At 36.3% G+C, this 27,263-nt stretch overlaps 1 protein-coding gene across 1 annotated transcript in view; it reads left to right on the top strand.

Annotated features, from left to right (window-relative positions):
- Positions 1–6,299: 6,299 nt before the first annotated feature.
- ndst3 (N-deacetylase/N-sulfotransferase (heparan glucosaminyl) 3) overlaps positions 6,300–27,263 on the top strand; it is a 60,699-nt gene continuing 39,735 nt past the window's right edge. The window contains exons 1-2 of the mRNA XM_052546388.1: positions 6,300–6,671; positions 8,651–9,898. Of these exons, the coding sequence (XP_052402348.1) occupies positions 8,915–9,898 (984 nt within the window). The 5' untranslated portion in view covers positions 6,300–6,671; positions 8,651–8,914. The remainder of the gene's footprint in view (positions 6,672–8,650; positions 9,899–27,263) is intronic.

Raw genomic sequence — 27,263 nt, 5'->3', positions numbered from 1 at the left:
TTCAAATAGAATCAACCACCTTTTATTTATTTATTTTTTGATGCTTAAAAAGTACTTTTAGATATTTTGTTTTACAAATGTGTTAGAACTTTTGTGCATGAAGTTTTTCTATATCTGCTTTGAATATTTGTGATTTTAAATTATTTTAGCACACTATATAGAACCATTCAAAATATTGAAATATTTGATAAAATGTTAAATTCAATTACATTCTATATTTTAGAATTGCAATGCATTAATCACATATTTATTGCCAGTGTGTGAAGAGCTTGCAACAAAACTAAAAAGTCTACATGAATTCTAATCTCCAATATTTATTTTGTTAGTGCACATTGCTAATCTTGAGGTGAACAATTAATCTGTGCAAGTGAACCCACGGTAAAAAAAAAAAAAAAAAAATAGTTTTCTTGGTGATCTTTAATCAAAATCTGAAAATTTGCTTCCACTCTGGAATGGCATTTCTTCTCTGATGACATCAGTTTGATGGCTTTGGGCGAACTACCTTAACCAGTCCCTTCTAACCCATTAGTTTAGCTATTTAGTTTTGCACCATGTCGTAATTACCGTATTTTGAGATTTTTTGGCTGGTAGGGACACATCTATGACCAGAAGTGACACAAACTCTTGCCACAAAATAACAATAAATTAAATTTGCTATATCACATTGTATTTTATAACGTCTACACCTACCCCAACCCTAAACGTACCCTTACAATAATGCAAATACAGTAATTGTTCTTCAGCATGACAAAAATGTCTGCACAGGCACACTGGCCAGTCTAGCCTGAAAAATAGTTTTTTTAAACGCTATTTTAGCAAAAACAGCATTCATGGGGCAGCCCATTTCAGATTTTGTTGCTGATTTTGAAATAGGACTTGTTTGAGCTGCCTGGAGGCGTTGCAAATATGGCAACTAAGTAAAATGACTTTCCATGAAATTTTGGTAATTACGACATGGTGCAAATGCAGCCATTGCTGTGAAAAAGAAAGGGTGAAGAGGAGTACTAAAATAAAACTTTGCAATCTATTCATTATTCTGTTTCTGTTGGAAATACATAAATAAATAAAAAACTTTTTAAATGTAATACAAAAATATGTTTGAAAAGACTTCAACCTTCTAATTTGTTAACTTATCATATGTATAGGCTTTCAGAATCAGAATCAGAATCAGAAAGAGCTTTATTGCCAAGTATGCTTACGCATACAAGGAATTTGTTTTAGTGACATAAGCTTCCAGTACACAGAGACAACAACACACAGAAAAAAAAAAAAAAAAAAAAGAGATTTACAAATTGACAAATAAATAAGTGTATAAACAATTGTGCTATAAATGATAATGGAATAGGATTGAGTGAGATGCAGGAATGTTCTAGGATGGAGGGTTAACAAATAAATATAAGGATATTGCACGTTTATAAGCATAAGTAGGGAACATTTAACTGTTCATGAGGTAGATTGCCTGGGGGAAGAAACTGTTCTTGTGCCTTGCTGTTCTGGTGTTTGCGGCTCTGAGACGCCGGCCAGATGGCAAAAGTTCAAAGATGGGGTGACTTGGATGTGAGGGATCCAGAGTGATTTTCTGAGCCCTTTTCCTCACTCTGGATGTATACAGTTCTTGAAGGGTGGGCAGGGGAGCACCAATAATCCTTTCAGCAGTCCGAACAGTTCTCTGTAGTCTTCTGATGTCTGATTTTGTTGCTGAACCAAACCAGACAGTTATTGAAGTACAGAGGACAGACTCAATGACGGCCGAGTAGAACTGTTTCAGCAGCTCCTGTGACAGGTTAAACTTCCTCAGCTGGCGAAGGAAATACAACCTTTGCTGGGCCTTTTTAACAATGGAGTCAATGTGATTGTCCCACTTCAGGTCCTGAGAGATGGTGGTTCCCAGGAATCTGAATGACTCCACTGCAGTCACAGGGCTGTTCATGATGGTGAGTGGGGGGAGTGCAGGGGGGTTTCTCCTAAAGTCCACGATCATCTCCACTGTTTTGAGCGTGTTCAGCTCCAGGTTGTTAAGACTGCACCAGACAGCCAGCTGCTCAACCTCTTGTCTGTAAGCAGACTCATCACCATCCTGGATGAGGCCGAGGACTGTAGTGTCGTCTGCAAACTTTAGGAGCTTGACAGAGGGGTCTTTAGAGGTGCAGTCGTTGGTGTACAGGGAGAAGAGCAGAGGGGAGAGAACACATCCCTGAGGGGCACCAGTGTTGGTGGAGCAGCTGTTTGATGTGAATTTCCCCAGTCTCACTAACTGTTGCCTATCTGTCAGAAAGCTGGTGATCCACTGACAGATAGAGCTAGGAACAAAGTTATAGTTCACCGAACCAAAAATGACAATTCTGTCATTATTTACTCACATGGTCCAAAAGAGTAAATGTCATAAATTTTATCAAACAATGTGCGATTAATTAGAATAATTAATCACCTCATCATGTAATTAATTATATTAAAATATATATATATATTAGGGGTGTAACGATACGCGTATTCGTATTGAACCGTTCGGTACGACGCTTTCGGTTCGGTACGCGGTACGCATTATGTATACCGAACGGTTCGTTGGAGTAATTAATTATATTTGAAAAAAAAAAAAAAGAGAGAGAAAGAAATATAATGATATGCGTTCAACAAGGTAGCCCAATAACCCAAACAACGTAACAGGCAACGCCCCTGACACTCCCGAAGAAGAAAAAAACACCATCTTATATGTTTATGTTAGGCTACTCAGCAGGCGCTCGCTCACTCAGTACGCGCTGAAGGCTCGTTGCAAAATAGCCAATGCGTTTAACAGACTAGAAATGAGAAGATCCTCCAATAACCAACAGGTCTGGTGTTTGGGTGCACTTTGGATTCCCTTTAAGCTATAATGGTGATGGCAAGAGAGTGGTGGATAAAAAAACAACGGTATGTCGCATCTGCAACATGACAGGGTACACCAGCGGGATTACAAAAAAACAAACAAAAAAAAAACAGCGGGAATATCTGGGATATATGCGTCAGTACTATCTGGGAAAAGACGAAAAAAAGGAGAAACATGCACGCAGCAAACTATCCCTGCAGCATTTAGACACTATAGCTTACAGGGAATCCAACCCAAACACCAGACCTGTTGGTTATTTTAGGATCTTATATTTCTGGTCTGTTAAATGCATTAGACATTTTGCAACGAGCCTTCAGCACGTGCTGAGTGAGCGAGCGCCTTAGGGGCCGTTCACATATCGTGCCTAAAAACGCATGGAAAACGCTAAGCGCGTCTTTCTCCTGAGGCGTCTGTCTTTGCTAAGCAACAATGACGTGCTCTCTCCATGAGACGCGGAAATTTCAGCGAAGGATAAATGGATTTGCAGCTCTAAAAATCGCTTGCAGTAGCTCTGCTACTGAATTTATTTCAAAATTGCAATCCATATACAACTATGATCAGCTGTTCCTTCATCTTGGCTGAGCTCTCAACGTTGTTACGGGAAAGGATGAAGCTGATTGGTTGGTTCTTGTCACATGACCCGCGGTGCGCTTGCGGCATTCTGAAAAGTTGAGATGTTTTTACATTTTGCTGTATCTAAAACGTATCGAACCGAACCGAACCGAACCGTGACATCAGTGTATCGTATCGAACCGAACCGTGAATTTTGTGAACCGTTACACCCCTAATATATATATTTTTTTTTTTTCCCTAATTATATTTTAACACTTAAAATGGTAACAACTTTATAGTTAACTGGTTTTTTCCAAGTTGAAAACCTTATTTAATATCACTGATTCAACCTTAATGCATGAATTTACAAAACTTGTGCACTTGCTTATGTAAAGCTGTTTATAAAGACTTACAACGTATAATGTATGCAATTCATAATGAAACAGCAAATAACATGATAAATACATACTAGAAAAATTCTGCTTGAGATGTGAAAATTTCTTAGTTTAGAGTTTAACAGGAAGTATATGTTAATGTTTGAGGAGGGAGTCTGGCAGTTCATAATTTGCTATAATTTTCTTTTCTTCATGTGGGGGATGGTTTTGAAAAGTTAAAGTGTTGGTCCTGGGTTTAAATCTGAACGGTTGACTTGAGTGTAGCACAATGGATCCATAGACAACTAAGGAGCCTCAATTAGAATAACAAATACTAGCTGGGCTTCCCCTGTCACACACACACAATTACCCTCTTACACACTACACACACACATAGACATTCAGAGTTTTCTCTCCGTCTCGCTCACTTGCGATTTTCACACACATATTCCCCTCAGTCTTTCTCTCACAAACATACACCTTCTCTCTCTTTTTCACTTTCTTCAGACTCTATAGGGCAGAAAACAATAGGTAGTAAATAATCAAATTAAACGCATGTTTTAGCAGAGAACTGCTGGAGGCTTTCAGCCCCATTAGCTCCAGAAAGGAAGGAGGGAGAGGCGAGAAAGGGGAGGAATGGACAGGGAGGAAAACAGGGATGGAGAGGAGTGGTTGGAGAGCAAGAGGAAGGAACGCTTGCCAGACCATCACATTTGGCCCAAATGAGGCGTACACTAATGCTGCCTCTTCAGAGTATCTAAGAACTGTGTATGTGTGTGTGTGTTAGAGAGAGAGATTCTTTGGCTCCTGTCTGTATCAACTCATCAGACTTGCAGGCCACCCAACAGAAGCTCTCATCCTGCTTTAAATAGCTGTTTAACTTTGAACGTGTGTATGTGTTTGCATGCCCATAGTGAGTGCTGGTTTGTTCTAATCAAATCACACAGGGTCTTAAATTGTGGAGTGCACTCATGTTTGTTGTACTGCATTGTTAACATGTCTCTAATGACCTCCTAGGTTGTGTATGAGTACAATAGTTTTTGCTTCCTCCTATATTATCAGTTTAAATAATCTCTAATCATCAACCAAAACTGCACCTCCCTTCATCCTGTATAAAATCACATCAATCTCTTTATCCCAGTTGTTGTTAATTCTGCAGAACAGTTTGGTCCATGCTGCCTTTAGCATTTCCACAGTAGTCAGCACAGTCCTGATTCATTTTGATTTAAATCCTCAAACCGTTTTGATTTACGAAAAACGAAGAACAGAAGTGAGTGCTTCTAAAGGCCATTGGAATTAAATGCTAAGATAGGTTTTAAGAATCTCATTCTGGAGTTTTTTTTTTTCCTTCTTAAAAAACTAAAATAAAATCACATGTGTCTGTTTAACAAATACATTCTAGTTTTTTAGTCTCGTCTGTCCCATAGTCCTCCTTGCTGTGGCAATTTTTAATCTTGGAATTTTATTATGTGTAATGTTCTTAGAGTCTGAAATAACAGGAATTTAAAACAAGCATGCTTGTTGAGGAAAATATAATTGTCTAATTATACACCACCACACTGCCCAGCAGGGGCAATGTGTTTGTCTAAGAAATATTATGGATCATACACATTTTTGGTTTAAAAAAAAAAGAAAAGAAAAAGAAAACTGGCAGCTGTTTATAAGCATTGCAGGATTGCTTTTTCTTCTTTTTCTTCTTCTTCTTCTTCTTCTTCTTTTTTTTTTTTTTTTTTTTTTTTTTTGTTATTGTCATTAAATTATATGATGTCAATAAATCAACATATTTGAGATATTAAAAAATACATGTAGGTTATAACAGATCAATTATATTTAAGATTAAAGATATCAAAATAAAATAATGACTGATCACATGATGATAAACATAAACAATAGGCAAAATGCATGCATTCAACATTAAAAAAAATATATATATATTTTAAAAAATCCAAACAAATGTGATATTCATGCAGGGAAATCTGGGAATTTGACCATTAATGTATTTCCTGAAATATAAGAAATTACACACCCTTCATATATTCTTAATTTTTAAATAATATATAAATTATAAATAAATATAAGACATTTGAACAATCTTTGAAGAAAAAATACACGTGTTGTCTTTTAAAATGCAGTATGATTTATGGTATAAGGTGACAGTTTTAAGTCTGACAAAATAATTAATATAGCCCTTTTTTTTTTTTTTTACGTTAGTAAAGCTAATTTTATGAATTAGTATACAAAGGCTTAATGTGGTATTATTTTGCTGCTTGCTCATTATAATTTTAACAATACTACCTTATTGTTATAATTATCATTATTAAACTAAAATTTTGTAACTAGGAATTCTGTATTTAAAAAAAAAAGTATTAGCATTTGTCACACCTTCCATATTATACCATACAGCTTACATTACATTACATGTCATAACATAAAGTGCCAAACTCTCAGCATCTATCTCTCTCTCTCTCCTCCACTCTCTTTCTCTCTCTGTTTGTAGGTGAGCTAAAGCGCAGAGAGCGGCAGCGGCACTGTTCAGTCACTGGTGACAGTGGAAGGGAGTACTATGTCTCAGCGCTCCTCTCGGGATATTCTCTTTAGTTCGTCTTTTGAGCGCTCCTCCTGTCTCCAGTCCTGTCTCTCCTCCCGTCTCCAGTCCTGTCTCCCCCTCGCGCTCCTTTAATCCGTGTCGCAGTGAGAGAAAGGGGAAGAGGGCGCGGAGAGAATAGCGAACCGGTCCCCGCATCATTCCAGATGGCTGCCTCTGAATCAGCGGATGAGATTGGGCTCTTGGGTTCAGAGCTTTAAGGAGCTGGTGTTCCGGAGAGAGAGGCGGCTCTGGTGTGACAGCTTCCCGTTCAGCAGTGCTTCGGGTTCGGTTTAAGGTAAGGTCTCGTCGGCTGGGGATAGCGAAAGTGCGGATTAATGTGAGTTACGTTTAGTGTTGTAACTTTGTGCTGAATGGGGTGCTGATTGCTGAACGTCTTTGTGTGAGAGATTTAGAGATGCGCTGTGTTGGAATGTCACGTTACCGGTATCTTACCGGACCTGTGCGTTTGACTCGCGTTGTTTTTAACCGCTTCATTGGTCTTTACTAAATTATAATTTATTTTACGCGAAATCAGATCTTTAAGCGCGACTGATAACGGTCTCGGGTTTAGTTTTGGAAGAGCAACCGTTAATGCACAAGCACATGTGTAGCTATGTTTATCGCCATCAGGTTCTTGGACTCAATTAAAGTAGGCTTTTGAAAAGAAAAATAATAGGCTATTATTTTGGATAACAGAAAATTGTAAACATTTCAAGATATACTGGTCTTTTTAGAAACCTTGTTTTAGACTGGCTAATCCGCTTTTGTTTTCTTTTTTATTTTCTTTTTTTTATTTTATTTTATTTTTTTAGATATCACCTCAGGTTATTATTTGCGTAAAAAAATTATATGTTAAAATGTTTTTAATACAAACGTATTGATGCATTAAGTCTGTAGAAGATGAGAAGACCGAGCCAAGAAATGTATAAGACGTTACAATATTATTAGTATTAATGAAAGTTAAAGCAGGCAAAAAGATATCTCATCTTTGCAATGTTTCCCAGTTCAAAGAATGCGCCGCCTCGCGGGGAAACACGCGTGCACGTTGCAGGTTATATATATATATATATATATATATATATATATATATATATATATATATATATATATAGTGGTGCTGCTATTTATTAAACCTAACCCTTACACAAACTTGATGACGTTAGTTCTAAAACTAAATATGACTTGGCTGATTGTTGAGCTTTATAAATTTTGAAGGCCACTTCAAATATTTAAATATGTTAAATATGTAAATATGTATTTTCAAAAGTATTAGCAAGTTATAGCCATATCAGAACAACCTGCAGAGTGCATTAAACTCGATGATTATTCTGTTATTAATAAACATGGTTGAAGAGTAAAGTAATAATACGCACATCCAAAAATCACTTGTGATTTGATAGCGTTATGTAAATGAACATTTACTATAATGTCACAATCTCTAAAATTCCACTCTTTAAGTAAAGCCTGTGTCTCAGTTATAAAGTGTTACATTTTTCTTTTGGTAATCTCAGTTTTTCTCCCGCTATGAAATTAATCCTGTGCCTCGATCTCACATTCCCACCTTCTTGAATTCCCCTGTGAAGTTCTTGCACAACGCTGTAATCTGTTATATCAATCTTGTGTAATTCATGTCCCTTTAATTACGTACTCCGATATCACACAGACCGTGACGTGCACATTGTCGCACACACACACACATATAAACAGAGAGTGAACAAGATGGTATACTTGTTGGATGTTCTAGATTTAATGTGCTAATGCATTTAATGCATGTACTAGTCAATGCATTGAATGAGTAATCAGCCTTATTGTATTTGCCCCTGCCTGTTTTAGTGTGTCTACAAGGGGAAAACGAAAGTGTACACTTTAGCCTCCATCTCTTTTTTTATGCGGAAGCAACTTTAAAGATAAAATGCAGCCGTGTGGATTACCTGATGTACACAAAGTATATGTGTGACACAGTTGATTCCCATTAGACAAATGATGAATTTCTCCCTCAGAGCCACCCTGAGGCTCCCATTGGCTCATCCTCCAACTTCCTATTTATATACAGCCAATCACACACTCCTCCCGGGAAGTGTTGGCCACAGCTGGTGAAGTGCTGATTGAAAACAACCTGAAGGCTGACGGCTGTATTGCCCCTCAAGAGCATCCATACACACCCTTGATGAACACTTCTGTGACAGAAAAACACACACATCTCAGGGAGGCTTAAAGTTAGGCCTAAACTTAAATATGAATTTGCTTGTCTTTTGTCATCTGTATTCTCTGCAGGTTTGTTGGGGGTCAGGAGAAATCTCAGGACATGGAGGGTTGATAGTTGGATGAGGATTCATTTCGGGAGTAGCTGAAAGTTTTGTGTCACATTTTCAACCAAAATCTCTTTCAGTGGCTTGGAAGCAAATTTGCCAGTTTTGTGAGATGGTCACATGACTGCAGCATGCTTACCAAAAAAGCCAATTTGCAGCTTTAGTACGCCTCAGCGAGCAATCAGAGACTCCCACCCACACACACTCCCACACATGTGTGCCGTTTGCCATGAATCTGGCCACCAAGCTGCGGAGGAATCTGAGGAGGCTGGTCATCCTCCTCGCCACCTTCTGTGTGGTCAGCATTCTAGTCTCCGCCTACTACCTTTACACAGGCTCCACCCAAGAACTGGACCTCGCGGACCGTGCCGCAGGTCCAGACTGTGCAGACCTCCGGGCGCTCCCTTTCCGACAGTCAGAGCCTCGGACACCTAAACCGATCGATCCTTCACGTAAGGATCCGGTGGTGTTGGTATTTGTAGAGAGTCAGTATTCTCAACTCGGACAGGACATCATCGCCATTCTAGAATCCAACCAATTCCGTTACCATGCCGAAATTGCGCCAGGAAAGGGTGACATCCCACCTCTAACGCACAAAGACCGTGGACGCTATGCACTGGTCATCTATGAGAACCTTCTCAAGTATGTCGGGATGGACGCGTGGAACCGTGACCTTTTGGATAAATACTGTGCCGAATACAGCGTTGGAGTCATCGCATTTCATCGTGCAAGTGAAAACTCCCAGCCTGCACTGCAGCTTAGGGGTTTCCCTCTGACATTGCGAACAAATGTTGCTCTTCGAGACTGCTGTGTAAACCCCCGCTCACCTCTGCTATACATAACCCGGGCGGAAGTGGATCGTGGCCACTTACCCGAAGAGAACTGGACTGTGTTTCAGTTCAACCATTCCACGTATGAACCAGTCCTATTAGCTAAAACTCGTCACATTGAGGGTGGAGGGTCCCAGATCATACCAAGTCCCCAGGGTCTCCATGCTACCGTCGTGCAGGACTTGGGCCTGTACGATGGGGTGCAGCGTGTGCTGTTTGGACATGGGCTGAGCTACTGGTTACACAGACTTATACTGGTGGATGCCATCTCTTATCTCACAGGCAGGAAGCTGTCACGATCTCTGGAACGCTACATCCTGGTTGACATTGATGATATTTTCGTTGGGAAGAAAGGGACAAGAATGAATGTGAATGACGTAAAGGTAAGAGAAAACTATTCAAAAAAATAGTCTTTTAATTATTATTTTATATATATATATATATATATATATATATATATATATATATATATATATATATATATATATATATATATATATATATATATGATTTTTTTTTTTTTAAATCAAAATAAGATGTTCAGTCACACTTCATTTAAAGGTCCGGTTCTCACTATTAACTATTAGTTACTAAATATGACTTCTACCTCAATAAACTCCTAATTACTGTTTATTAAAAGTTAATAAGGTTGTTTAGCTTAGGTATTGGGTAGCATTAAGGGTGTACTGTAGAATATGGTCAAGCAGAATATGTGCTTTTTAGGTACTAATAAATAGTCAATATGCTAGTAATATACATATTTATATGCAACTAGTGAGAATTGGTCCCCTACAATTTTCTTAATAAACAAATTATTAATTAGCACATTTAAATGGTGTCATGATGGAATGCGTCAACAGAGATGTTCTGCATTAAACACACACACACTAGCATAAAATTATTTCCAGTCTGTTTCAACTAAATCACCAAAGACAAAACAAAGATTAGTACCCAAGCTCTAATTAGCTGTGTGGGATTTTGGAAGAAGAATTTGGTTGATATATAGTTCCCTTTCACAGGTGTTCGCGTCTGAATTACTGAATGTGAATGTTTTTGTGGACAAGAAGAGGATGTTGTGTGTTGTGTGTGTGTGTGGGCCAGTGATGTGCGGGTCAATGTATTAATAACCCGCACCCGACCGACATTTTCAACTAACCCGCCCGCAACTCGGACAGCAAAAAAAGGAAAAGAAAATATTGTACCCGACCCGCTTCCTGACCCGCATTTTTAATATGTAGTAAATGCTCATCCTATCGTCATTGGGCCATAGACGTAGGAACTAGGCAAAAAAAAAAAAACTAAAACAAAATCCTTAATATATTCTAATTTTGTCAAGAATTATTTAAAAAAATCTTCAATAAGGTCATAATTTGTTCTAAAATAGTCTAGTCTGGCTATGTCTATTTTTATGTTTCTGTTCAGCAGACATGAGCTTCGGGTTTGCGCATTTCTCCATATATTACGCTCCGTTCGCTCATTCCGTGGGGTCTCGCTCAACCCAGAATGGCCTGCTGGTTCCAAAATATTCAAGGAGACATTTAATTGTTTAGTAATAATAAACTGGTGTTTTCTGTGTCGCTGCAAAGATTAAGTTTACAACACCAGAAAGAAATGCACATTATGGATTAGCCTACACAATCAGAGAGTAGCCTATTTATTTTGGTTTTAATATTTTCGTTTAAAAGTAGACATTTCAAGCTTTCTGTAATAGATAGCCTTATATTTCTCAAATCTGTGAGGCACACGCTGAGTTTCGGCGCCCTCCAGGTCACATGCAAGTGATCCTGCCGGCGCCTCATTACATTGTCTGTAATATATTTGCTTCTTATTTATACAATTACGGGCAACTGATTGATAAAACATTGATCAAAATTAAGATACAATTTATAGAAAACGAAAATCTTTATCTTAAAAATCAGATTTTCTACAAAAAAAATAAATAAAAAAACATTTATTGTTGTTATTATCATCATTATCATTATTATTATTATAATTAATGTTGAAAAGAGCTGAAAATATTTTTTTCAGGTTTATTAGGGGGGATAAATTGAAAGAACAGCATTATTAAATTTGTTACAGTCACATTTATTTGTTACATTTATATTATTTACATCAAGCTTTTGAATGGTATAGTATTATATATTGTTACTGAAACTTCATAATGTTTCACTTGATTATACATTTAGTCAGGAATTATATTTTGGAAAAAGTCTAACTAGTAAAATGTTTACAGGTTATGTGAAAACTGGTACTACAAGTATATACATAAATAAAAAGAGACTTACTCATGTTTATGATCTCTGCTGAATAAAGCACTTCATCCTTTTTTTCTGAGGAAATCCATTTCTCAAATCCTCAACCACATCACATCTTTTCGGGGTTCATTATGTCTTATTGCTCTCATCGCGAAGCAAACAGTAAAATAAAAAAACTTGAACAGTCTCGCAGGCACCCGCTTATTTTGGATCAACCCGCGCATCACTGGTGTGGGCATGTTTTTGTGACATAACAGGACACAACTTTGTATAAAGACATGGGTATGACACAGGTTACAAGGAGAGGGTGACTTATGAGGACATAACCCATGTCCCCATTTTTCTTAACACTTATAAACCATAGAAGAATTAGGGTTTTTTTGAGAAAGTAAAAATGCGATAGAATATACAGTTTGTAAAGTATAAAAACCATTACACCTATGGGATGTCCCCACTTTTCACAAAAAAAGTGTGTGTGTGTGTGTGTGTGTGTCATGGAATTGAAGTGGGTGTTTGAGTTGGCGTCAGTCACTATAAAGAGGCTATTTAGAGGGACAAGAGCATTAAAATTGTGTTCATTCTCTCTTTCACACACTCATTCATAATCTCGTTCCCACGTCTGGCCCCTCTCTGAGGCTGTTCAACAGATTGAAGGGCTGCTCACACTCCATTGTGAGATGACTTCATGACTTCCAGAGCTTTCAGATTCAAGTGCATGCACATGAGTGTATATAAATTAATGCCGGCATTATGCAACAATTAGAAATGGATACACTGATTGGAGAGAGTCAAATATTTAAAATAGCAGTTCTGTCAAATTCTGTCAAAATTGACTGATTTTGTTCCAAACCTGTTTTCTTATTTCTTTTCTTTTTTTTAAGGAATGGCTACACAGCTCTTTCCAAAGTTTGTAGTGGGCTGTTAAAAGGACAGAAAACCCCTTAAATGTAATCCATACAACTTCTTAAAGTCTTCTCAAGCTTTTGTGAGGAACAGATTAAAATAAAATAAAATGAATGCAATTTTAATGAATATCCACTTGGGGAAATTCAGTACAATGGCAGTACATTGTGACTCACTTTAATGATTAACAGAGCATTTAAAGACCGTCACCAAAAAAAGGTTCCAGATCTGAAAATGGCAAAGCTCAGAGCCCTAAACGCACACTAAATCTAAGTCTAAATGGATTCCATAATTTTTGGGTTAAACTCTGTTAACGCATTTGTTAAGCAGTTTTACAACATTTAAATAGACATGTTGGTAAGTACAAATTGAGTATACGCATGTCTCTCTTCATATGTCTGTGACGCTCCCATAAATATTTAATAAGGGCAATTATAAATGAGGTACCTAACATTCACACATCTTTGTCACATTTTAAAATATTAAACCCACTCGACACAGGAATTGCACATTCTTTATACTTTCTCCTTATGGGTCATTTCCATGTTAACTATCCCTCTGATTTCAAACAAAAAGACTCTATAAACAGTGTGATACCTTTATACCTAGCATGGGTACACATTTAATTTCTGAATCTTAAATTCTCTGAGAAAGGTTGGTGTCTAAACACGTGACACTTTCCCAGATGTTGCTAGCTAAGAATGTGCACTGTCAAATTCTTCCCGATTGGTCAGAGCTAATTTAGACCTGGCAAATAAGCCAGTGGTAATCTGGAGGTTCTGGAGGGGGTGCTCAGGGAGAGAATTAGAGCTAGTCGCTCTGGTGCACGACTGGAAATGTCAGCGGAAAATTCCCAGAGGATACTGGGGAAAAACAAGGCGTGTAGTGATGGGGGAGAGAAGTGGGAAGGTTTTGATCCACCAGCCATTGTTTTTAGCCACTGTTAGCCTCTAACTGTCTATTGTGGGCTGTTCCAGAAATCTAGAACAGGTGCATGTGTTTGTGCATGTGTGTGGAAAGGCCGATACTAAGCCTGGTGAATGAAATCGCAGATAACAGATAATCAATGGAAACCCATGGTTCTTAACTGGTGGGTCGTAAACCAACATTGGGATATGAGGGTGTTCTGATAGATTCAGGATGGAATAAACAATGCTAAATACCAAAAATACTGTATAATGCAACTAATCATATAATCACACACTAGTAGAGTAATGACCTTTTAAGGGGGAAGAAAACATTGCCTATTTTGCTGTGTATTAGTAGAAGCTGCTTTGTGGAAGAAAACAACTTAATTCTCTAAAACTAAGTAAAACAGCTTAAAACAAAACACACCCAAACCATGTCAAATATGAGTTCACTTAAATTAAATCTATTTTGGGTTCTAAAGCAAAACCAGTTGAGAACCACTGGTTTGTGAAATATCACAAAATACTTTTACTTTTCTCTGTTAGACTAGTGTAACAATCATACAACAGATACTTCTTGACTTTTGTTGGAATAGGCTCATCTCATGTATTTGTAGAGGGTGTAACGATGAGAGAGAAAAAACAAGAGCCAGAGTGAAAGAGAAAGGAACCATGTGAGCTCTAGATGTAGGTGTTGTAGATTAGAATGTCACTCTCAGTGACTGCTTGCCATATCTCCCATCAGCCCATGGGGCAGGCTGAAAAAACAGGGGACACCAGTGATAAATGACTTGATGCACATTTGCACACACTCACAAACACAAAAGGGATTTACCCTCACTTTATGTGTGTGTGTGTGTGAGTGTGTGGATTCCCCAAGCAGAGATTCTGCTGAAATTGCAGTTAAAGTGACCTTGTGTTTGATGATTGTATAACATGGCATTTCAGTTGTGTGTGTAAGGCAGTTGTGTAAGTGACAGCATGTGTACTGAACTTAAACTATATGAGTATTTATGAATTGTATTACGTTATTACAGTTTATTGCTATGCTTACAGTTGTGGAAAACCATGGAATGAATTCATTGTTGTTTAACTAGATTTTGATTGTATTTGACATCTTGCATGAATTCTAATTGGCAATGGCTAATTGGTATAGTTGGTCAAAATAATGGTTTCTCTTAATCAAATCGCTCTTTTAATTTCAAAGCAAATGCATAAATATCGAGACTGCTAGCTACACTGTATCTTGTGGTCCTAGCTCACTTAAAGCAGGTCATTGTGTGTGTATGTGTGTGTGTGTGTGTGTGTGTGTGTGTGTGCCTGCATGGTGAGTCTGATTCTTGGCTTTGAAGCAGCATATACTGTAGCTGAGGATTAAAGTCAAAGCTGCCACTTCTTCAACTCCACACTGACTTCAGCATGTACAGTAAGACAGAATCACAGTGAACAGAATCACAATATCAAAGCTATACCTGCACACATTCAGACAGAGACAGAGAGCAGAATCAAAGTGTCTCCTGAAGCCTTCCTTTCACACACCAGCTCAAACATACACACAAATGGGTTAGAAAACAAGGGAAATGAGAGAGAAGAACAGAACAGCCACTCATTTCCGTTACAGAAACTTCTGAAGAGAGAAAAAGTGATTTAAAGGGAGTTAAAGAAATAGTTCACCAAAAAAAAAAAAATCCTGAAAATGTAATCAATCTCAGACCATTCAAGACATAGATGAATTTGTTTCTTCATGGGAGCAGATTTGGAGAAATTTAGAAACACATAATTTGCTCAACAATGGATCCTCTTCGGTGAATGGGTACCATCAGAATGGCAGAACAAAAGACTTAGAAAAACATCAAAATACTCCGCATGCAATTCACACCACTCCAGTCCATCTGTTAAGGTAAAGTGTGTGTGAAGTGAATAATAGTGTTTGTATAAGAAACAAATCCATCACAAAGGCATTTTAACTTTAAACCATTTAAAGTTTTCAAATTCCATAATCCATAATGATGCATCCTTCAGAAAAAAGTAAATCCCCTGTTGTCCTCATATTGAAGTCTACAGTTTTGGACTGTGTTCACTTCTAAACAGTGTAAATGTCTCTCCTTATTTAGATTAGATATCCTTTTCACTGGAGAATGCAATAAAACAGATAACTTTATTGTTTTGAGTATCGAGGAATAGTCTAGCCTGAAGCAATGGTGTGAAGTTACAACAGTTTATTGATGAATGTTTATTACAAACAGCTTTTTGCTTCACAAGATGTTAACTGATGGACTGAATGGAGTTGTGTGGATTTCTCGTGTACTTGGATTATTGTGATGTTTGCCAGATTGAGCAAGTGCTTTTCCAGTTTTCTTTCCACTGTGGGTGGTTCATGCCATCTGTGAATGTAGAACTAACAGTTTTTAGTAATAGTTATGCTACAAATTTATTTGCATTTGTTCAGTGATTAATTCTGGTATTTTTGACACATATCAAAATCCTAATGTTTAGTATTATTGGTGCATAAACTTGTAGTGAGAAAACAAATTACAGAAATGTACTGTAGCAACAATGACTACAGCCAATGATGAAGCGGAAAATGAGGAATTGCTTTCTTTTTTTCTCACAGAGCGTGTGAGAAATGTACTTTAAGTGACCTGGTTCGAGTACCAGATTATGTTTTCTTCCAGTCCCATCCCCCATTTTCCACTTTGCTTCCTGTCCAATCCAATCTAAGTCTAAATAAAGGCAAAAAAAAAAGTAAAAAATGAGTGCACACACGAACTTGGACAGCCACCTGTTTCTTAGACTACATTTGTGGCAAAGTCCCAATTTCAGTGGCAATTCCTTTTTTCTTGTGTATAAACAGACTCTGCTGAACAGAGATTTCGTAAATTGTGCTTGATTGTGTAGTTTGTGCTGCATTATGCTAACAAGTCGACAGACTTAAAGAATGTTGTAAAATGGTAGTTTGAAACTCATGTGAACCTGACACTTTTAAAGCAGATTGAAACTGAAGCATCAGTCTGATGTTAAATCTGAGCTTCAGGAGGTCAAATACAGACCAACCAGAGAAAAACTCAAACACCAGACCTATTTTCAGAAAGTATTGATCCAATGATATTTCTGCTTTGAGTAAGATGGAGCTGGTGTATGTGTGTTTCCGTTAAAGGGCTACGGAGGTTGCTAAGCAGCTGTCTTCATTTTCAGCCGCACACTTACGTCAGCAACACACTCACACATGTGTGTCCTCTCACACTTGACACATTATGAGCCGTGTTCGGGAAGCTATTTGCCAAGCTACATAAAACTTAAAATACAGACAAGCTACCCTTAAGAAATGTTTTTGCAAATAACAAAAAGTAGCTTCTTTTTTCAAAGCAACTACATTGAAGATAAGGGGGTTATCTGTAAATGTAAAAAAAAAAAAAAAACAAGATCAATTAGGGCACCAACCTCAGTATATTGATACTCATCGATTTACACTAAACCTATAAAACTGAAAATTATGCAATATTGGAGTTGAAAACATAATGAGAAATAGCAGTGTTTAACAAAATGTATTTTTTCATTTCACTATATAAAAGAAGGCATACATTCCAATTGAATAAATGAATGTATTTCTGTACCAGTTCTTCAGAATGAACTGTCTGAAAGAAACTGTCTCACTAAAATGAATCATTTACATTTAGTCATTTGGCAGATGCTTTCATCCAAAGTGACTCAGAATCAGACTTACAATTTGTTTGATAAACCGATATTTTAGTAGAGGGCATTGTGGGCTTTATATTCCAAGACTATAAAAATCTTTCTTGCAGTTTCAGCCGGTTGACATATTTAAAAATGTTAAATTTATTGCAAAAAAAAAAGTAAAAGAAAATATTTGAAGGCTCTGGCCCAGTAGAGTAGGTTATATTTGTTTTTTTTTTTGTTTTTTAATAAAGTTTTGCTAAGATAAGATGCCAGTATAAATATTCATGGATAGATAAACAGAGATAAACAGAAAAAGGGTGGTAAGAGGGAGGGGAAACAGAAAGCTGTGTTGCTGAGAAAAGAGTGTTGCTGTGACAACAATATGTTTGGCATTTGTGTGGGATTATTTCTTTTTGCCAGCATTACTTCTCTTCCACCTTTATTTTTGTCTTCTTATTCTTCATATCCCCCCTTTTTTATACTAATATAAATGTACAAGCTTTAGCAATTGCCTGCTAAAAAATGCATTATCTCGTTGACACTCGTCCTCTCTGCATCTGTGTCAGGGTTCATGCCCCTTCTAATCCAGATCTTACCCCAAAAAGAGCCTGCAGTGCTTTGTGCATTTAGGGCAGATGTGTTAAAGTCCTGTTGTAGAGATGCCCCTGTGTAAGCAAGAAAGATACACATTATTCAAAGCTGTCGTTTCCACTGCATCACAGGTCAGATGGAGTGTTTTCTGTTGCAGCTATAACTCTCTGAAGGAAAGTTCTGTTAAAAACATTCAACCACCTACAGTACATCTGTGAACACAATATAATCGTAACAGCGTCAGAAGAATCATGTCCATTCAAACTGAGTGGGCACGTGCCTCCTCAGATTTCTAAGCCAAGTGAATTTTGAATGCAACTTCAGAGGCAAAAAAAACAATGTTTGCATCTTTGATAAGTAATTTGATTGTTTATTGGAGTTTGATTTTTTTTTTGTCTAAAGCACTGTAGTCAGTCCAGTTGAGTCCTTCTGCAGAGTAGTTGATTTATCACCTATCCACCCAATACGGTATGTACCTAGTAACACATTATTAAATTTATTTCATACTAAGTTCAAATCTATTAATATATTTACTGACATATAGCTTGAGACTTACTTACTTTGATATAAAAAATATACTGCACATTTCTTAATATTAAGCATACAATGTGATTTAATGTCAATACTGATGAGGATTGTGTGATATTTGAATAATCTCAGTATTTAAAGTTTACCTGGAGAATACTTGATATAGTTCCACTTTAGCACATTCAAATATACTTCTAGCACTAGCACTACATCTGCACAATTAGAGTGCATTAAGTACAAAATTAGTTGTTTCAATTTAGCAGGCTTTAAGTATACCAGTTTAGTTTACAAAAAAGTAACATTGCATGGTATTTTTATTAAGTACATACATATGTAAATGTATTTGTAGGATAATTAGCATGAAATAAATGTATTTCAAATACATATTTATTTTTCACTAGGGGCTGCATGAATATCACATGTCAGGTCTGCTGTTTTCCATAAGAACATGTAATCACTGGCTGTAATAGTACACAAAAATTATGGTTCAGTGTATGCTTTGGTTTTGATGTCACAGTCCAGTATGCTTTAACAGAAGAAAGAAAATATATATATATATATATATATATATATATATATATATATATATATATATATATATATATATATACATATAAAATATATAATAAAAAAAAGAAAGAAAAGAAGAAGAATTACTTTTTAGTAAGGTACCTTTAAGTAAGGTAATTCTTTAGTAAGATGAGACTCCATAGCTCAGTGTTTAGAGTACTGGTCTTGTAAATCAGGGATCGTGAGTTTGATCTTGGATGGGGCCTGTGAATTATTTGGGGTATTGATGGCACAGTGGATAAGACACATGCCTTTGGTGTGAAAGACTTGGGTTTGAATCCACTGTGAGACACCAATGTGTCCCTGAGCAAGACACTTAACCCCTTAGTTGCTCCAGAGGCGTGCAAACTCTGACATATAGCAATTGTAAGTTAGCTAAATGAATAATGTAATGTTTTGTGACATGATCATGAAATGGTTATCTTATGGACGTGTTTTATATATATATTAGGGCTGTCAAAAATAGCGCGTTAACGACGTTAATTAGTTGTTTGTCGTTAATTACGTCAAATTTTTTAACGCATTTCACGCATGCGCAGTGTGACACATTATTTAGGTCAGGAAAGTCTCGTCGATCTCTGAATTCTCAAGATAGTAAAAAACAGCGGCGAGCGCTGTGACGAAAACACAGATGAAGCTTAAGGTTTTACCCCAGTTACTCTCAAATACATTCGTGCCAAGCTGATACGCTGGAGCTTCTTCCTGTTATAGCGTCCTGTGTTTCACACTGCCCATGCGCAGAACACCTACATGCAATGCAGCGAAAATTACAGCTGTTTGAAAAAGCATTTGCATTTTTACTTGGTTTTACTGGCACTTGAAGCCTTCAGAACGTGAAAATATCGATCCTAAAGTATTGTGGCAGAGCAAATTAACATATCCCAAAAACAAGAGTGCCCAGAGTGCAGAGGGCGCATGTTTGTGTTTCTGAGTTCATTCTTTCGAGTTTCTCTATGCATAATTTCATAGATATGTGGCTATATTTAACCACTGGTTCACCTAAAACTCTTACACTATCTGTAGTTAAATGGCATGGTTTGATATAGTGCTCAGGTAAATTTGATCTAAGTAAATGTTAAACTTTTGAAATTCAGAAAAAAAAAGAACCACATATTGATGAATCAATACATGAAAATTCTGTATCTGTGTCCTGTTATTTATCTTTTGGTATTCATTTCAGAAAAAAAAAATGGTTTGGATTCAGGTGTAATTGCAAATAGTGATTAATCATGATTAATCCACTGAAAATTCTGATTAATTTGATTAAAAAATTTAATCATTTGACAGCCCTAATATATATATATATATATATTAGAACCAGTCACTGCAATTTAAATACTTATACCTTTTAGTTGCAGGGAAAATATGCAACTTACAAAACTATTCAGCTTTCTTGAGGAAGACCACTTTTGGTTCTACAGGAAGCAGTCCAATATCACACACAATCCTACATCAATGGCTTCATCTTCCTGCTGTATTCTTCTGCTCCTCATGACATCAATAGGATTTAACATGCTTTGTATACTGTATATGCATAACGAATGAACCGTGTTGCCAAAAATAAAGGGCCCTATGATACACCTGGTGTTTTTGCTAGTTTCAGCCCAACACAATTCCCATTTTCCCGCCCTGCGCTGCGTTGTTTAAATAGCAAATGCATTTGCGTCCATTTGTGGGCTCATGGGAATTCTGGTCTGAAAACGAGGTGTGTTCAGGTGCATTGCTGGTGCGTTGCTATTTTGAGTAACTGAAAGTAGACTGTGCCATGGACCAACTCAAACCTGGTCTAAAGTCTGTCTTTTTCTTTGTTATTTAAAGAGCTTGTTAGTATATGAAGGTCCACAATGTGCATACATGCTGCTTATTAAAGCAGGGATGCACAGCAGCACACAAATATGCCAAATATTACAAATCAAAGAATTACAATGCAAAAGAATATTATTGTGTAGGCTACATAAATATAAAAATGCCTACATGTCATAATGGATAGACATCGCATGTATCTGAATCAAGCCCAATGTATACTTCTGCATCGAACCTACACCATACGCTATGTGTAGTATGCCGTAGCCTGACGTGCACCTCTCAAAAAAAGTAACAGTGCGTCAATTCTATGCGGATTGCAAGCACTGTGATTGGTCTCCGTATGTACTTGAGTTTTGTGCGTGTTTATGTCTACTTTAATATATTTTAGCATTTGTTTAATGTAAAATAAAACAAAGCAAAGAAAAAACATATCAATTCTTATCATTTATTATACTACATAGCATTATACATCAATAGTTGTCCGCGACCAACAATGTTGATCTGCCATGATACAAGTCCTCGTGGAGACTGAAAGAATGCCATCTTCTCTTGTTTCGTTGTTGTCTCCTTTTAGTATTTTTAAATAATGATTTAATGATTTGATATTCATTTGCTACCGTCACGGCTATAATGCTTCTCCGACGAGCCGCTTCTTCTTCGGCTTTTGTTGTGATCTGCGAGTTACACCAGCAACATGCCCATGGACACTACAGACTAGCGGTTTGTATGTGTACTGCATGTCAACCAGGACAACGATGCAGAAGTATAAATGAAAACTGATGCATAGCCTATGGCGTAAAGGCTACATCGTAGGACTGACGCAGAAGTATAAATCAGCCTTTAGGCTTCCTATTTCCTTGTGCACGAGCACCTCCATTTCCTCTCTGGAGACGCGCTCTGTACTTACCAGTTCTGCCATGTAAATAGCAAATCCGTCATGGCATGAGCGCAACTGTCTCTTAAAGGGAATGGAAGATGAGACTCTGACTGGTTTATTGCACGTTACGCCCAAAAAACACACATTACTCATTAAGAGAATATTGACAACCCGTTCAGACAATTTCCCGTCATTAAACTAGCAAAAGTGGATTCGAACACACCCTGAGTGCACCTGCCATGTGCACTTTAGACCATGCACTTAGATCTTTATAGTTTTTCTCAGTTGCTTTGGCACATTTCTCGAATCATCCTTGAGATTTGCAAAACAGTAAGTGCATTTCTCAAAACAACTCGTACAAATAGCAAAACACAATGGATTACCTGCAAAAGCGAGTCTCTTGCTCAAAAATCCTTAGTTCATCTCTTAAAAATAAATATCTGTGGCAATGAACATGTCATTGCCATCAGAATGACAAGTCCTTGTGTCATAGTTTACGGATAAGACCGTCAAATTGCTTAGCCTTGTTGTCAATATAACAGTGTACTCTAAAGGTATGTTCTGATAAAGGTAAAATACTGTATTGAACAATGTGCCATATGCTTATGTATGCCATATATCCATTTCAAAAGTACAAATTTAAACATTACGGTATGTGGGCTATTGATTGAAAGAGACTGGATAGGATTCCCAGTTACACTTTTACTAGTGGTCTGACCAAAAAAAAATAATACAAAAAAACCTTTACAATGTCATTTTGTTATAGAAAAGGAAAAAGAAATATGGGCACAAAGATGAATGTAAGTCCATTTTCAGAATTTGTAACTCTTGTGTTGTCCTCTGTCTTTACAGTATAAGCTTTCCAACTGAAGATCCATGAGATGAACCTTTGAGCTATTTCAGAGAAATGGTTTATCATCTACATTCTCTTCATTAGTCGAGATTCACTTGCACAATTCATGCCAAATTGACAAAAAAGTCTAATAATAATGTGTAAAAAAAAAAAAATGCAGTTTATGACAACTAGATTAACCATTTTGCATTTAATGACTTATACGATGAACTAGCGACTAGATATTTTGAGGGGTAAGACTATTGCACAGAAAACTGTATAATACATTTTGAGCGACATGACATTAGCAACTAATAATGTAGGAAACCACAGATAAATGTGCGTAATCAATTGCATGAATGTACAAAAGCAATCGCAACTTGTTCAAAAGAATGAGAGACTGGTTTTATGATGTGTATAAATGACTAGATGATGTAGAGGTTGTACAAGTAGTTTTGTGACTGAAAAAACTGTAAAATAGGACACAAAGAATGCACACATAAACACACAGTCAAACATAAAAAAATGAAATAATAATTGACAGATATAAAAGTACCATTTTTCCTCCAGTAATCTGAGAATGTGACTTCACTGAGGTAGATTAATAGGCATGTACTATATATGCGCATGCTCCTTTTTCTCATGGTCTCAGGAATAAGCAATGATTTCATGTCCAAAAATATTACATGTGGAGTCTTTCCCAGATCCTCTGGTGTATGCACACTTATGTATACGTATGCACATAGTCTGCCTTTGAAAAGCATATTTGATCCACAACAGACCATGTTGAGCTTTATGGATTTAGAAAGTCACTAAACACAGACCTAACATAAACTGGCTGAGGTAAACTAGATATAATGTTGGATGGATGGACGGACAGACGGACAGATAGATAGATAGATAGATAGATAGATAGATAGATAGATAGATAGATAGATAGATAGATAGATAGATAGATAGATAGATAGATAGATAGATAGATAGATAGATAGATAGATAGATAGATAGATAGATAGATTGGTTTGTCAGTTTAATATTTAAGAAACATGTTGCTAGCAGAAATCTAGAAATGGTTGTCTCTCTCTTTCTTTTTCACTCTCTCTCTCTTTCATTCTCTTGGGGCATGTTCATCTTCTTGCCTGCCCAGATGTCTCCAGCTATTTGTCAGCATTTCAACAGGTCCCCTCCTCCTTCCTTCCACCACTTTCACTCTTTTCTCCCTCCTTCCCTCTCTCTATCTCTCCCCTGTGAGGAATCGATCAGTGCTTTCAGGTCATTAACATGCATCTCTGTCACTCTATCTTCTCCCTGATCAGGCCTCAATGTCAGCAGAGAGACGCGAGAAGAGAGGAGAGAAAAATAAGTGTTCGGATGAAAGAGTGAAGGATGAGACGAGACATTTGTGTGTCTCTACATGTGTGTGAGAAATTAAATGGAGCACAGGTGTTTTGACAATCTTTAAATGTAATTTGCTTACGCCTCAGTCTAATAAAATCCAGTCAATCTGATTAAATCTGGTTAGCAGTCCCTTTCTCCCCCTCACTGTTGTTTTATGAGGATCTAAACACTATGAACTCACTGTTAGACTTACAGTTTGACACATTGACTGTCTCTTTTAACCTTCTGTTTAACAATATCTAATAAACTTTGCCTCAAATATTTTTTTGCTTTGTAAACACGACGTATATACAATAACAAATAATATTTTCAGTAAAGAAAGTGTGACATATCCACATTTGTTAATGAGTAAACTTCAGTTTCAAACATTTTATATAAATTAATTGTATGCTATTTGCTATTATATTTTTTGCCTAGAAGCAATTTGTGCAACAGTCTAATGGATATGAACATAACGAAGGCCAGCATGATTAGTATACTATTCAGATGGGTTTTTTTTTATTTTTCATCGTCCATTATTAAATAAGTTTAAGTATTTACTTAACATTTGATAAAATGAAAAAGACAATTTTCATTAGTTTCTGTCATGTAGCAGTGTTTGATATGAAGCAAATGGCAAAGAATTTGATTAATTAACAGTGTTGCTCCAGGAAAAGAAGCCCCTAAATATTACTTTTCAAAAATTGTTTTTATGAAACTCTCCAGCATTATATTAATGAAGTCTATTTTATGCAAGAATATTGGACTTTTATTTCAACATTGCCTTCAGTTAAAGACAATTCAGCAAAAAAGTCTTATGAAACTGTCCCTTTGTATTGCACACCTGCATTGAGCAAGTGAATTATACATCTCTCCATTACGTCTTAAGGGCACTGATTAAATTTCTGTGGAGAAAAAGTCAGTAGAATGCACTTTCCTTAAAGAAAACGTATCATTGTATGCTCTGATTACTTTGTCTGATTACTAGCTCAGTGGATGAGAGTGTGTGTGGTTAGTTATTAGGCTGATTAATGAATTCAAACAAGTGATTCCACCACTTCAGTTCATCCAAGGCATTTTAGGTCAACCAAAGACAATAAGTTTAAAAATGAGCTCAATTGGGTGTGATCTCAAATTGAAGCTGGCAAAGACAGCTTATAAGTGTGGAAATGAGGCTTTTGTGTATGTGTGTTTCTTTCTGAAAGCCAATGGCAATTTTTCAATGCCACAAGCATCCAGACACAGCATCTGGATTAGTGCAGGCCATAGAAGTGATACCAGTCTTAATCTTGGAAGAAACACCCATTCCTAGTGGCTGATATTGGTATTTACAAGTTACAAATATTTGTTGATGTATATTTTCGATATTTTTCCCCTCATACACTTGAGTTATTCAAGAAAACTGCAAAAAAAAAATTTTTTTTTTTTGGCTAGTTAGAAACATTAGAGACAGTATATGTTTTTCTGATGTTTATAGATTATAAAGATTAAGAGTGGTGTTGAATAACAAACTATAAATATGTTAACCCTTTTGTTTATTAAAGCAGCATATTTTAACATAATAATGCTAAAAACGTAAGTTAGATTACATAAAATCAAATAATAAATATGAGGTTGCAGATATTTACTGTTTATTTGTAGTTTAAATAAAATCCATTTTCAGGACACAGCCTTTGAAGGTTAGTCATGTTCTTCTGAAGGTTTAAAACGTTTGTGGTTACTTTTTTAGTGGTTTCTTATCTAGATTTTTTTCATGACATTTTGTTCTATGCATTTATATATTAGACAGCTCAGGCAATGTCAATAGTATGACTCTTAGGAGTGGATGAAATTATATTGTATTGTTATAATATGATATATATTAATTATATAAAGCTTTACAAGCTATTTAAACTTAAAATGTCAAATTCAGGCTGCTAAGCATATATGTTTTTTTAATCATTCATTTTGAAATCAGTTTTATCAGGTTTCCTCTTTAATTAGATGAACCAGATCCCTCTAGTCCTTCCTAAACCTCCTTGTAATTCACACCCAGTGCAAAACTGTTGTTATAAATCCAGTACATGTGAATGCTTTGCACAATGTGTTAAGTAGGTTCACAGACTTAACATTGTTTGTTTGTCCTGGAAGAACCTTCTCAACAAAAAATCATATGCTGTACCCCATAAACACCCTTAACCATAAACTATGCCTGGAGTGAGACCCAAAAGACTGGTTTATAAAAATGTAGTCCTAGCCAAAGGCTCAACATTTACAGTTACCCTAAAACCTCAAAACCCGAAATAATATCTGGGGTAAAGAATGTGGAGGTTTTGGTTATTATAAATTACAATAAAACACATATTATTAAAAATTTAAACATTTTAGCTCTTTGTGACAGTGTGCACTGCATCTCCAAACTGACGGGAAGCATCAGAACTATGCCATTATGAAGCTGCTTCTTTGGCTTATTAATGCATTAATGATTCATGTGCACTCTTTTGAAGTGTGCGCAGTAAATGTAAGGAATCGATTTAAGACTGAGCTGTTTAAAACCTAACCATTAAATAATTCATTTAGCTCAGTTTGTTGCATTTTAATCAAGAGGACCCTGACAGTGGATGCAAATGCAGACTGTAGAAATAAGCTGAGGAAGTTTCGGTAACTTTTCAGATATGTTTGTTGTTTGTGTTGCTATTTTAGAGGCACATTTTAGAAGAGTTTTGCCATTTATGCATGTGTGTGCATGTCACAGCTTGCTTAGAGAACAGGAAACTTTGTGTCTAAAAAATCTCCTAGAATAGCTCTATCTCTTTTTTCCTTCTGTCATCCATTTCAGGTTCACTCTCTTCTCTCATCCTGTCATTCCCCTCCCATCTCTCCTGCACTTGGCATTCTTATCTTATGATGTCAGATTCCCAACATCCCAGATTCCCACATCAATATTAAATGTGTTCTCTCTCTTTCTTTTATTTGAGCTCTTCCCTCTCACTCCTGCAACACAATACACCCCATCTACATTTTGCAGGGTAAGATGAGGTCCCGTTTGTTGTCACTTTTTAAGGCGTCTATTATCATTGGTTAAAACAAGACTCTCATTGGATAAATTCAAAATTAAGTGTATGAAAGAATGCCACAAAAATATGGCTTTTTTGATGAACTGATCAATTGAAATTTTCAAGTAAAGTCAAATTCCACATACATTATGTCTTATCTTTCATATTCAGCTGTAATCTATTTATTAATTATAAAATATTTATTGTCTTCCTTTCTTTTATGATTTAATTTTTTACATTTTTATTTTACATGCATATTAATATAAAATAAACCACACAGAGTTTGACTCTGATGCTTTTTACTACTTATATACATTTTTATTATATTTGTATTATGTAAATATTCTTACAATATTTACATTGTAAATATTTATATTGTACATTTTGA

The sequence above is a fragment of the Carassius gibelio genome, chromosome B1, assembly GCF_023724105.1.
Source record: "Carassius gibelio isolate Cgi1373 ecotype wild population from Czech Republic chromosome B1, carGib1.2-hapl.c, whole genome shotgun sequence".
NCBI lineage: Eukaryota > Metazoa > Chordata > Actinopteri > Cypriniformes > Cyprinidae > Carassius > Carassius gibelio.
Note: the sequence above shows the minus strand (reverse complement) of the source record. Positions and strands in the feature narration are given on the sequence as shown.